Raw genomic sequence first — 12,973 nt, 5'->3', positions numbered from 1 at the left:
CCGGCCCCCTTATGGGCAACAACCTTTCCCCGTTATTAACTTAATTAGAATCCCAGTTATTCATTTATAACAGATACAAGTGACAATTGCCACATAATTGTAAAGTGTGTTACAAATTTATAAATATACCTACCTATTTTAAAAATATACAGTGTGAATGTAAAGTCAGGAACTATCACTATCTCAAAAACAAAAGACGATTCTTCCTCTGATGTGACATAGTTCCAAACTTTATACACTCGCACTGTATAGTGCTGGTCCTTTATCGGAGGTTCATTAACATTCTGTATTAGATCAGAAAATATTCTGATATATGAAATTTGTGTAATTGCAGATAATGGTTACACTGGCAATAGAGCGCAAAGTGGTAAAAGGTATTTATAAATTTCAAAACGTGCGTCCGGTTTCCTGTATGCCTATCTTTTTCCATCAACAGTTAAGACATTTTAGAAAACATGTATTTTTCCAGTTATGATACGATAAATGACATGTCATTTACGTTGTACATTTTTACAAGCGAGACCTAACTGTAGGTAAATAAGTAGGTATGTAAACATTAATGTGCTAATATAGTTTAAATTAATTCGAGCGTCACAGGTGCACGTACTACCTACCTGATGTTGTGTACCGCGCGCAGCTAGAAATTCGTTTTATGCTTCAACGATTTGTGCTGCACAAGTTGGGGAACAACCTCGCCAATGTTTTATACTTACTTATTTACAATCTGCGACAATCGGTGATCTTGTAGTGATCAGTGAAGTCAAATGTACTCTTTTTTGGTAAGTTGTCCATGTGAAATATCTAAGAAATTGTGACTTTTGTGGTATTGGTGTCGGGAACGAGTAATGTATACTAAACTAATTTGAAATCTTCATTTGAATAAGAAACCAAAACACAAGTCGTGAGTTGCTTTGATTTAGGTATGCAAACCTCTTCGGTGACAGAAGTTACACTTCAATTAACACAGTGCTAGGCGTGTACATCGTCGATTTTATTACACTCGGTACCAATAATTAATAGGAATTATGGTATGTTGGTCGTATTCATTCAGTACCCCATTCCGCAACCAAAAATAAATTTTGAGGCAAAGATCATGGATCTAATTTGCTTTATATTAGCATTTACATGTATTATTACTTCAAAATGTTATTTTGCTTGAGAAAACATTACATAATGTTTATAACTATAGATAGCTATTGCGTAAAAGGTTAAGGATTACCTACTTAAATTTAGACGTACGTACATCTTTCATGGTCAACACTGAAAACATGCATGGTACCCACTTTTACCAAGTAGAAGTTACATATTTTATAGCTCGTCGTTTCGAATTTTGAACCGTTTCCAAATGGAATTGGTTCCAATAATAGCTATTAAGATAACTTGGTGTTTTATAGGTACTTTAGGACCCGAAGGAAGGAGGTTTTAATGGGCAGAGTTTTTTTTATAACACTGAAGCTTATCGACCCTCGAGAACGTTTATAATTTTGTATTGCTGTCCGTCTGTCCGTGTGCACGATAACCTTGCTTAGAAATCAGAAACGTCCGATCGCTTTAAAAATTGGTACGCATGTTGTTCTTAAGGATATCAGAAAGGTCTCTATTGTCTTTCAGCTATGCAGATTATCAGGCGAACTCGAGGATCGTCCGGTATCCATTTGTATCGGATTTTTTTATCCAAATTCGTCTTTTATTAATATTTCATATTTTCATCATGAGAACAAAATGTTTCTCAGGGCTGGCGCAGGTAGCAACCATGGTAATAGAGTAAAATAAATTAGGTACGAACAATGAAGCAGCGTCCCTACTTTAAATAGTATTAAGGACATTACCACGGGCGACGTACTATATAAAGAACAATGAATTTTATAGATAACATAGAAAACAATCCAGTTTAAATGAACCTTAGAAATGGGTTAAAATGTCACTGTTATAAAAATTACTGTTTCAGTAGCTTTCTTTTTTTTCAATGCCGTGTATAAGCGAGCTGAATACAAACATCAATTTTTAATTTCCCCATCGACCGCAAACACCGAAATAACTTCTATCGCTGTGGAGTGGACCATCGCTTTTTTATGTCACAATATATCTGGAGTAATTAATAGGCCACCTCAAACTTCATAAGAAGTAAACTTCTTTTATAGTTCCCTTGTTTGCACATTTAGGCATAGTTTAACCTTATCTCTTTAAGAAAAGATTCAAAAAAACTAATTTAGGGTATGAAGCAACCCACTACGATAAACTTCACAACATCCTTTGACTTTCCCCAAAGCTCCTTTATTCCAAAAATTTTCATTGCTGCATTTCGGAAATCGCCTTGTTTTACGAGGCGTGTTTTTTAAGTAAGGTCCGTTTGAAAATAATAACAAAACGAAAGCAAAAAAAACCAAATTTATTTTCAAATTCCTACAGACCTTGCGCCAAACGATTTTCATCTTTTCCGCAATCTCAAACATCATTTCGACGGCAAGTACTACCTACAAGTATGACGTAGAAGTGAAAACGGCTGTGTCCACTTGGTTAACGGAGCAGATGGCAAGTTTCTATTCAGTTGTTTGGTATGATAAGTGTTTAAACAAACTTGGTAACCATGTAGAAAAATAGAGAAAAGTAGGTAGAATTTGGTTTTTGAAAATTATCTTATTTGTATACGCTATGAGGATCTCAGGGCAAACACAGATAAAACTTATCGATATTATTAGAACGCGCACCTCTGATTTTCGTTAGTGGACGCTTGTGGTTCCAGAAATAAAGAAAACATCTTGCAGAGCTGAGTATAATTTGGGCACTACTCTTGTGCAGATAAAGCGCATTTTTTTAAACCGAAATAGCATAGTAAATGGTTGGGCTATAAGGTAGCATGCTATATTTATTGATGATCAACACTATTCAGACACTTTGTTTCCAATATATTCGCTTCGACTTTACCAATAGGTACGTCTCATCCAGACGATTCATTTTGCCTTTGAGGGTCCTTTCCTCCGACATAGCGTTTTCGAGATATTAGCACTTGAAGTTTTGACATCACCAATTTATATATAAAATATTTCTTCCAGACGTCCCAATCGCCCTTTGAGAGTGCCCTCCTCCGACAATCTGTTAGTGGAATATAAGGAATTATATCCGATCCTTTCGTTGAAATCTTTCCTTAGAGCACCATGAACCAACGCCCTCTTTTGATAAGGGGTCAGAAAGAAGGGCTGTAGTTGGTAGAAAACAGTTCCTTTTGTTGAGAACTTTGATTATAATACCATGAAAAATAAAATTAATTTTTAACCCCCCCTCCCCTTCCCGCTCACCCACTGATCTCGGAAAGTAGTCACGTGGGAAAGATATAATTTGTACTAACCAATTCATTTCGATGAGACCTTTCATTAGAATATACCATGAAGGGCAGAACGTGTGTTCACTCTCAGGAAATAATTCATGGGGGCCCGCCCCCCTTAAGATAAACGAAATTTAATGGCCGCCTGGCACACTTTTAAGGTATAGGCTACCTATTCCAAAAAATTAGAAGACTCTAGGACCATTCCCCTAAAAGTAGTTTAACACGACAGAAGTGGGTCCGGACGAACGGATGGATGGACGGATAAAACACAAACAATAGCACATTTGTTTATTCTTAAAAAGAGCGCTAAAAATGTGTTCTTCTTTATTTGCAAAGCTAGTGACTTACAGACTTACCTTCTTCATTTTGCCAATTATATTCTCCGAGGCTTGTTCCAAAGAGGAAATTTCTTTTAGGCCACCTCTCCAAAATGCTATGAAAAAATTAGATAAACGTAAACAGTTACAACATAGCCGATTTTGTTTAGGAATTGCTCTTTTAGTCGAACGAAGCCACGCCTTGGACATCAAATTCCATACTCGTCATAATAGACACCTTTTCGTCCTTGATAAGTACATAATAACTATTTATAAATGCAACGAGTACAAGATTTGTTTTAATTAATACGATTTTCATTAATTTTGAAAGCAGATCATATTTAGGTAATATTTACTTGCGTTTCTTGATCAAAATACCCAGGCATCCAAAATGTAGTTACTTTGCTGCACAACTAATTGTTTTTTTACGCCTTTTGATCACAAATGCATCTTGATCAAATACACGTGGTTATCAAATATGCGCAAGATTTGGGATCAAGATAATGCGTTTGAAAGCCTCCCCAAACCACAATGGTTGTATAAATAACAATGCTGTTGGGCACACTTTGCTCCAAACCTTTACACCTCGCCCAGAGAGGGGAATTACAGTCAATTCCTACACATCTAAGGGTCCTAGAGAATAGGTAATATACTGATTTCTATTATTTTAGCAATTCATTTTTCCCGTTCGCAATCCACTTTGTTTCTGTTGACTTAGGTACCTGAAAATCAATAGGTAACGCCCTGTCCGAATGTTGAAATTAATTATCCCTCGTGCACACGGACGTATAACAATACAAAACTATAACGGATCTGAGCCTGAGGATCTTTTATAATAGCAAATTGTGATTTGTGAAAAAAGTCAATGCCATGCTGTAAGATGCTTAAAAATTACAATGCCAACATCGAGAGAACGAAATATCAGAAGAGCGTGTTTACAAAGGGAGCGTGGTAGGTTGTAAATCGTTTGTAAACGATTACCTTTCCATTTGTTTTGTTAGTGCTTTATCAGCATTAATAGCAAGATATGAAGAATCGCATACGCTTTTCAGTAGGGGAATGTTTTTTACACTCAGCTCGCATGCGGAAACGCTACTTTTAATCCGGCTCATATTCAATACCATAGCACTGATCCATAGAAATTGATTGGTGAAGGTCTGACATCGTTGTTTCTTTTCGTTCTTGAGGAACCGGTGGGCAGACTGACAAACCGTCACATAAAGGGGATTTCTTTCGAAAAATCAGTCTTATCTAAAATAAATTATATTATTTAAACAATAATTAGCAGTGGGTAGCATATGCCAAATAATGAACAAAATACTAATATTAATAAATTCATACCTACCGGTTGGTAAATCTAAAACCGCCTTAATTAGAAATATGATATTGTCATGCAGTTTTTAATGCACATTTGACCACTGAAGAAGACACATATTTGGCGGTGATTTCTCCTTTTGCTCATTTTATCATTTTATCGCCTTGCAAAAGGTGGTTAATTTCGCCCATAAGAAAAAGCAAAATTCTGTCATTCAGGAGTTGTGCGCGCTTAAAAGATCTTTCCGTCGACACCAGTTGGAAAACAATCGGACCAAAACCACGTTCGTAAACTATGCTCGGGATGGCTCCCAGACGTCGCCGACCCCGCATCATGTAGCCCCGTCCCTTAAAGTTAAAGTAATTACAACATTAGGAAACGGAGCTACATGATGTTGGCGACATCTGGGTATCATCTCCGAGTGTGGATAACTAACGTGATGATTTATCAAGTCCTACAATTGTTAAAATATATTTTACACTTGTATAGCTTTTTCATAACACAACTCATTTGCATATACCGAATTCATTAGAACTATAGTTACAGGCAGATTACTTGTAACTCGTCGACTTGTTACAATTGTATAGTTTGTGTCTCGGTTTGTGTTATATAGGCTCGCCACTCGCCAGTTATAAATTGTAATTCTGTTTTTGGTGGCCATTTAATACACAGCTGGTTTTGTGCTTGCGTGTTTAGGCCTTTGAATCAGTATGAATATCTGTAAAAAGTCGGTTCTTCGAATGTTATCAAGAGGAAGAAGATAATAGCCTCCTCTTATTCATTATGAAGAAAAAAAGGCAAAAGTTGACGAGATGTTTTGCTGAGAGAGGTGGAGCGGTTTCAATTCCAACTGAGAACCACTTGAAAGACAATTTTGTAATATCCATCCATACTCCTACCGCATCCTCTAGTCTATTTAAATAAAATTTTAAAACAAACACAAAAATTCAATGATTCTTATCAGCATCTCCTTGCTTGATAACAAAATAAATACCCAAGTAGTTAGGCGCCTAATGATGAACTTATCCCAATGATGTAGGTGAAACAAATAAAGCATTTTATCCGTGAAAAACCTAAGAAGTCGCATATTTATTGTTTAAACAACATTTCATCTCCAAATTGTTCAGTAGCCAGAATACATAAATTTTGATAAAATAAATTTATAGGTCATGAAGTAATTTGGAGATGAAATGTTGTTTAAACATTTATTGTTTTGTGCATTCGGGTGAATACCTATATTGTGTCAGAAGATCAAGTTGCTCAATTAGAGTTTGGTTTCAGATCTCCATTGAAAAATTATGCCATTCAACATCAACACACTCATGAATGCAACGTGAAGTTGGAAGTTATGTGAATTACTCACAATGGAAAACATTTTTAAAGTCAAGGTGAAAACAAATCCCGACCCACGATGGCTGTACCCATCTGAAAGACGTTATTCTGCATCCATTGTCCTAGGCCTTGGAGTGGTTCATCTGTCATTTGCACTAGTATCTCTACTAATGGCTTCACTTACCATTACCTCGTCAACAATGAATACAGAAGGATCGCACAATGAAACAGATGAGAACTTCACTAACAATACTCATAATAGCGAGCGAATTGATCCGTCGACTTCATTAACATTGGGACCCTGCCTAATGTGCATAGGCGCACTTGGCGCCGGATTGACGGCTCTGCTGGCATGGAAAAGATGGTACATGGACCACAACATATGTTGGTTCTTCCTTATGTCAGTAGTGTCAACTACGACGTCACTCATATGTTTAGTTTTAGTTATAGTTCTTATTATAATAACCAACTCAAAGGTTGTGCGTCATCCCAACACTAAAGATATGATCACCATAAACATATTAATCGCATCAGCTTTGGAAGCAATTTGGTCCACTCTCTCAGTCAAGGTTAGCTTTAGCGGAATGAAGAATAACTACCCAGACGACATAGTGATTCCAAAAATGGGAGGAAAGGTAGAAGTTAACACGATTCATCGAGGGAATTTGAAGGGACAAGTGGTACCGCCCGATATTCTCAGTCATTATTGCGGAAATATTAAAATACCGAAACACTTGCAGAAGAAAACGAATGGTAATTTACCAAACGATGAAAGTAATGCGGAGTATTATGAAAGAGTTAATAAATTTCTGACTTCTGATATCGACAGCAATTCATCAGCGTCACTAAGCGGGAAACGAAGCAGCAGCAAACAAAATGATTTCTCAGGCTAGATTTTTGTGTACACGACTGATTAGTGTTTAAATAAATATTTTTTTATTAATGTTTGTTTTGCCTGTTAATAGTTTTTCCAGCGTTTTTTTTTCTAATAACCCCACAAGCGATGGGTCGGGACTCGGGTATCGATTGCGAAACAGAAGGAAGAATTCGCATTGGATGGTGAAAAAAGAACTAACTGATGTGAGAATGTAGGCTCATACGCTAACTACGTAAATAGTCGCATATTGCAGATATGCGATCAAAAATGAGTTGCTGTCGAGTCGCCTTTGGAATTTTTGTTTACATGGGAAATCGTACCTAAAGCGCGGTTTAGACGCTACGATCTTGGCTTCGTTAAATCGTAACGATCTGGTTGTCCAATTTATCGTTCAATACATCGAAAGAGTGCGTACTGTTTACATGTAACGATTTCTTGGTCCAATCTCATTGTCGATCACGGTTTAATACAGTTTTTATTTTTTTACTTTTCAACTTGTCTTTTGGTCCTGTTCACTAATATAAATTTTGCTTACATTGCTTGCTTACAATAGAATCTTAATCTCGATTATGATTTATGAGTAGCCATGTGTCCCTAAATATTTTTTTTGGGTGGCCAAACTTGATAGCCAGTCGCCAAATGTAAAACGTGTGCGCTAGAGACAATCCAAGTAGCCCAAATTGATACAAAAATGGTTCACGTCGGCAACAAAATTTTGTTATCAAACAAGAGAGGGATAATAAATAAATATACTTGATGCACCACGAGCCTATGGGCAAGTCGCTTCGGCGGTGCTCGAGGTAGTAATTGTTCCGGTGTCACACACGGTCGAGGTCCATTATGGCTGCACTGAATGAAGTTGTTGACGAAACGGAGAGGGGAGGGGGGTGCCTTTCATCGGCTGGCAGGGTTTCGCTGGAATCGGCAGGGTGCCATTGTGACCGAATGCGAAGACCAGTGGACCATGGCCTACTTAGAGAGGACCGTCGCTTTTATTACGCCCTGGGATGATGCGGCGTGTCTCTGAAAGTGCAGAGGCACGTCCCTAGGGTAACCAATTAAAGGTTATGGTTGTGACACGGCCACAAACTTGAAGCGCATCCAGAGCGAAAATCCTTTCAGGGCGAGTCTATGGAGGGCGTTCTTTCGCAGGGAGGAGCCTCTTAGGATCCTCCTCGCGTTAGGTGTCGATGGGCCATCTTATAGGGCACTCCGGCAGCAGAACTTTCAAACACATGCGGAGGGCTCGCACGTCACATTTGTGACGAAAGCGAATACTCCGGCTGAGCCACGTAAGGGAGAGCGCTCCATCGGGACCCAGTTTCGAGGGGACTCAATCTCCATCGTTATCGGCGTCGGGATTAGTGTCGGCGCCCTCAGAGGCCGAGAAAGATGTCGACGAGCTTTTGGCATACGTGGCGGTTCTTGGCTCCGACCAGGAGTCGCAACCGTCTGTATCACTAGGGGAGGAGGGAACCTAATACAGCAGTATGATGACGAGGTAAACCTCTTACAAAGCAATTTGCAGCACAGTAAGGGTGACCTGTTAAATAGGCCGTCATCGCCCGCCTGATACAAGATCCTTGGGTTTATAGGGGACGCGTAAGAGGTCTGCGCCGGATGGAGGACTCTCCTTATTATAAGAGGGACAGTCAACTGACTTTCATTTATGTCGATAGACGAATCGAGTCTTATATTTAACGGCTGATATCTGTTTCAGGGATCTCGTAGCTCAAAGACTTCAGCTGAAAGATGGCAGGGGACGGAGCAGGCATTTGATGGTCTGCTCCCGTAGGTATGACTCGGAAGAGGCCCCACCTACCAGAGAGCTGGCTGAGTTAATAAAGTACTGTCGAAATTTTGGGCGCCCTCTGGTGATTGTCTGTGATGCAAAACCCACACCACGTTGCGTCACAGATCTAAACACTTGGATCTGTGGTTGCGTGGGGCAGTACGAACACGAACTCAAGGGGCGACCATTTCTGGAGTAGGTACTTATTTGCAAACAACTGCCACAGCGCGAAGGCGGGAGCTTATCGATCTGACATTGGGTTCCTTTTCGATAACTCACATGATCACAAGTTGGAGGATGTCTGATGAACCGTCATGGCATTCCACCGCGGACCCTGTAGGGTTCGGAATCTCGGATCCACTGACAGGGACTGCTAAGTGTAATGTGGCGATATTGTCAGAAAGCAGGGCAGATTGAAGAGGCGGTCGCATTAGTAATAAGCTACGCCATAACACCAACATGTGCGGACAGCTGTAAACTTTCGAGGCACGAAAAGAACACCTTGGTGGAACTCGGACCTCCAAATGGTTCGTAAGGAGGTTCGCAGGCTCTTTAATAGGGTCATGGGAACTAAGCTGCCTGCGGACTGGGAAGATCTCAAAATCGCTCAGCGCAGGTACTTATAAGGACCTAATTCGAAGGTCTAAACGACGATTATCTTCTGTGGTAACATTGGAGGGTCAGAAGTTCAAAAACTTTGTAAGATTCTTTTGAAAAAGAGGCACTGACGGGCGGTATAACAAAGCATAGTTAAGGCATGTGATTGGATGTTTTTTTAAAGAATAACATCAGAGCCCTGGTAGTCCAATCAAGATGTACATCCGTGCTTGCAAAAGATCCGGTCATTCTGAATTTTTAATATGTTGTTAGTACCTAAACCAAAAATAAAAAACCAGATTCGCAAGGACTTTTCTCAGTTTTTACTCAATATCTCGGTGAAGGAAGGGTCTGATCGGTATAGTCATTGTAACATTTTAACAAAATATATTAATAAATAAGGAAATTGACATTGCGCAGTCTGCGCATGCGTAGTTTAATTGTCAAGATTGGCTCAGGTGCTAGAGCTATACGCTACCGAATGCAAAAAGAACGAACTTAAGATCTTGAAAACTGTAGGAATAGTTAAGGCCTCGGACAGACGGACGGACACACAAAGTGGCTGCAATAACGCACTCAACTTCGTTGGAAAATGCACTCTTGATCTTAAAAAAATTCCTTTTTTCGAAGAACTGTAACTTGGGAACCACTGGCTGTATAGACCTCGCTCTAGTCTCAAATTGTAGCAAATTTAGTCTACTTTAAAAGATTATAGAATGAATATACTGACCCTTCCTTCACCGAGATATAGACAGAACCCTGGTAAAAACTGAAAGAAATCCGAAAATTTTATGGTTTTTTGGATATACCGCCGATCGCACAGTACTTTGGAAATTGCGAATCTGGTTTTTCATTGTTGGTTTAGGTCCTAACAAGATATAAAAAATTCAGAACGACCGGACCTTTTGCAAGCGCGACCCCCTTTTCATGTTTAAATTTACAGGACTATGGGAACGTTTTAGATATCAAGGGTACAGCGTTTAACACCACGTTCGATGCAATTGGTGAGGCTGCTGAAGGCTTTGGCATTGATGACGCTACAACTAAAAAAGGCGACTTCATTTGAAACAGACTAAATCAAGACCAAGTAGGTGGAGTTATGAGGGGTTCAAACTTCAAACTCCTGTCAAAATAAAAAGGAATGAAAATAATCCTAGCCACACATGGCAGACTAAAACCTCCTCCATTGAAAGCATCTGCAAGTTTGTTCAAGTGTGCAATGGCTTGAATGAGGTAAAGGGAGGACAACCACAGTCAAAAGCAGCGAGCGCAACTGACCCCAACCATAGACATATGAATTACTCATGTCTATGACCCCAACACAGTATTATTTCAAGATACCACTTTGGATCATATCTACGTGAAGCAGTAGATCGCTTACATTCTACGACCGCGTTTTCTGATTTATATATTGTGGGTATAAACCAAACATATAAGTTATATATGCCATTGCAAATGGTAAAATACTTCAAAATAAACTCCATTTTGCTATTTGACTTGGCATTTTTGATTTATCCTGTTTAATGTTATGCATTTAGTAAATGCCTCAAATAACTTTAAGGAAAAGCGGATTTCCCTAGTTTAATAGTTAACTGTATTTAAAATAAAATGGCTAATTGTATAGGTTCTCTTGTACGTCTATGTACAGAACAGTAATTTTCAACTTCAGGGCATTGTCGTTACATGGATTTTAGTTCTCTGCAATGAGCACCAATAGGGCGAAAAGAACAGAACAGTGTTAGGAATATCACAAACTAGCTTCCATAGGATTATACCTCTCTACGAACAAAAAATACACCCTGCACAAAAACTCCTTTACTAAAAATGAAAATTTCTTAAAAATATTTAATTTTCACTTATTCTAAAAGAATATTAAAAAATAAATAATTCAAGGCACAGTATTTCTAATTTACAGGTAGTAGATGCTTAAGTAAACGATTTTGCCTTTCTTACAATTCCAAAGGTTCTTCCATGAAGTATTCATGATTTAACGCTTCCAAGGCACACATCCTTTTGTAAGGATTGAAGGTCAACATCCGCTAAAAACAAAACTTTAAACATAACAACCCGGCGACGCTGCCTTTACTATATCTACCATAATAAGATCAAACGCATTATCACATATATTTGGTATCAGAGTTCTAATTTCTATCTTATTTTTTACTTCAAAGCTATTATAGTTAATAAAAACGTTAGTTGCCGGCCACTCATTCTCATGAGGTTTACCTAGTATTCTAAAATTAAGTGTTATTAGTTGAAAGGGAAAAACGGCACAAATATCTTACTGGAATATCTTACTAAGCTGGTCTCCTTCAGATGTACCGCAAAACAATGGCTTTAACATAAATAATTCCGCCATTATACATCCGACAGACCAAATATCCACTGGAGTTGCATATGATTGTCCCAGAAGCACTTCTGGAGAACGATACCATAAGGTTACAACCTGAAACAATGCATATATAAATATGCCACTATTACAGACCACAATCATAGTCTATCAGTCTATCTAACTCACGTGTTGCCAAAAGATCATGAAAGCACAAACATAAAATAAGAGATTAGTAATATTAAAATTTTAATTTACTACTTGCAATATTATATATTCCCTTGGTAGTCCTGAGAGATCATTCAAGATGAAACGGATTACACATCATTCACATCATTCTTTGATGAAATTACCTACATATCGTCTCTTAAATACATTGACACAAAAACGGTTTCACCCTGATGAAGTCCATAGTTAAAAACGCCAAACGGTATAATGAGGTATAATTAATAAGGGTATAATTATGAAATAATTGAACGGTGAGGCAAGAGACAAATATATAAAATTTTAGTCCATAATTCCCCGACACGTCCCAAATTTGAACAAATCATTTGTGCAAAGTATTTAACCTTTATTTACAGTTGAATTTTCTGAATAGTTATGATTTAATTGTTGTAGATGTCTAATTTTCAATTATTATCAGTCAATTTAATGAAAAATCATTAGGTTTTATATGAAAATTATAATTATGTTATGTTATCAAAAATCTCTAAACCTTCCCCATATAGTTTTATTCGTTGAAGTTTTTAAAAATAACGTCTTGAAACTTAGGACAACCTTTCCGTTTTAACCACCCTTCAGGTTTTTCACTTGGCTTCGGCCAGTTTATAATTAAAAAAACAACATGTTCGTCTTATCCGTCTTCAACGTTTGTAATTTACCGTTTTCCTGTTAACTTTCACAGTAAGTACTAGCTCTTAATGTTTTCAAATTTGCTATATTGTGATACACTTCTAGTCGCCTGATGATGGCAGTACGCCGAAACTATAGTCGCTGTTATTTTTTAAAAACTTCAACGAATAAAACTATATGGGGAAGGTTTAGAGATTTTTGATAACATAATATATTTCAACCCCCATTTCGAGGAAC

General features: G+C 38.0%; 2 protein-coding genes across 2 annotated transcripts; one reads left to right on the top strand and one right to left on the bottom strand.

Annotated features, from left to right (window-relative positions):
- Positions 1-441: 441 nt before the first annotated feature.
- LOC116159822 lies at positions 442-7,236 on the top strand. The gene is made up of 3 exons (XM_031472906.1): positions 442-545; positions 598-779; positions 6,239-7,236. Exon 3 carries the CDS (start codon positions 6,322-6,324, stop codon positions 7,180-7,182), a length of 861 nt encoding a protein of 286 aa, XP_031328766.1. The 5' UTR covers positions 442-545; positions 598-779; positions 6,239-6,321; the 3' UTR covers positions 7,183-7,236.
- Positions 7,237-11,396: 4,160 nt separating this feature from the next.
- On the bottom strand, positions 11,397-12,106 carry LOC116159735 (cyclin-dependent kinase 4-like). Its single transcript, XM_031472802.1, has 4 exons — positions 12,074-12,106; positions 11,841-12,001; positions 11,651-11,789; positions 11,397-11,594 (listed from the first exon to the last, which is right to left on the bottom strand). The coding sequence occupies exons 1-4, from the start codon at positions 12,089-12,091 to the stop codon at positions 11,505-11,507; spliced, it is 408 nt and encodes a 135-aa protein (XP_031328662.1). The 5' UTR covers positions 12,092-12,106; the 3' UTR covers positions 11,397-11,504.
- Between the last annotated feature and the right edge of the window lie 867 nt (positions 12,107-12,973).

Source organism: Photinus pyralis, unplaced genomic scaffold (assembly GCF_008802855.1).
Source record: "Photinus pyralis isolate 1611_PpyrPB1 unplaced genomic scaffold, Ppyr1.3 Ppyr1.4_LG1, whole genome shotgun sequence".
NCBI classification, from domain to species: domain Eukaryota; kingdom Metazoa; phylum Arthropoda; class Insecta; order Coleoptera; family Lampyridae; genus Photinus; species Photinus pyralis.
This window is presented reverse-complemented; position numbering and strand designations above follow the sequence as displayed.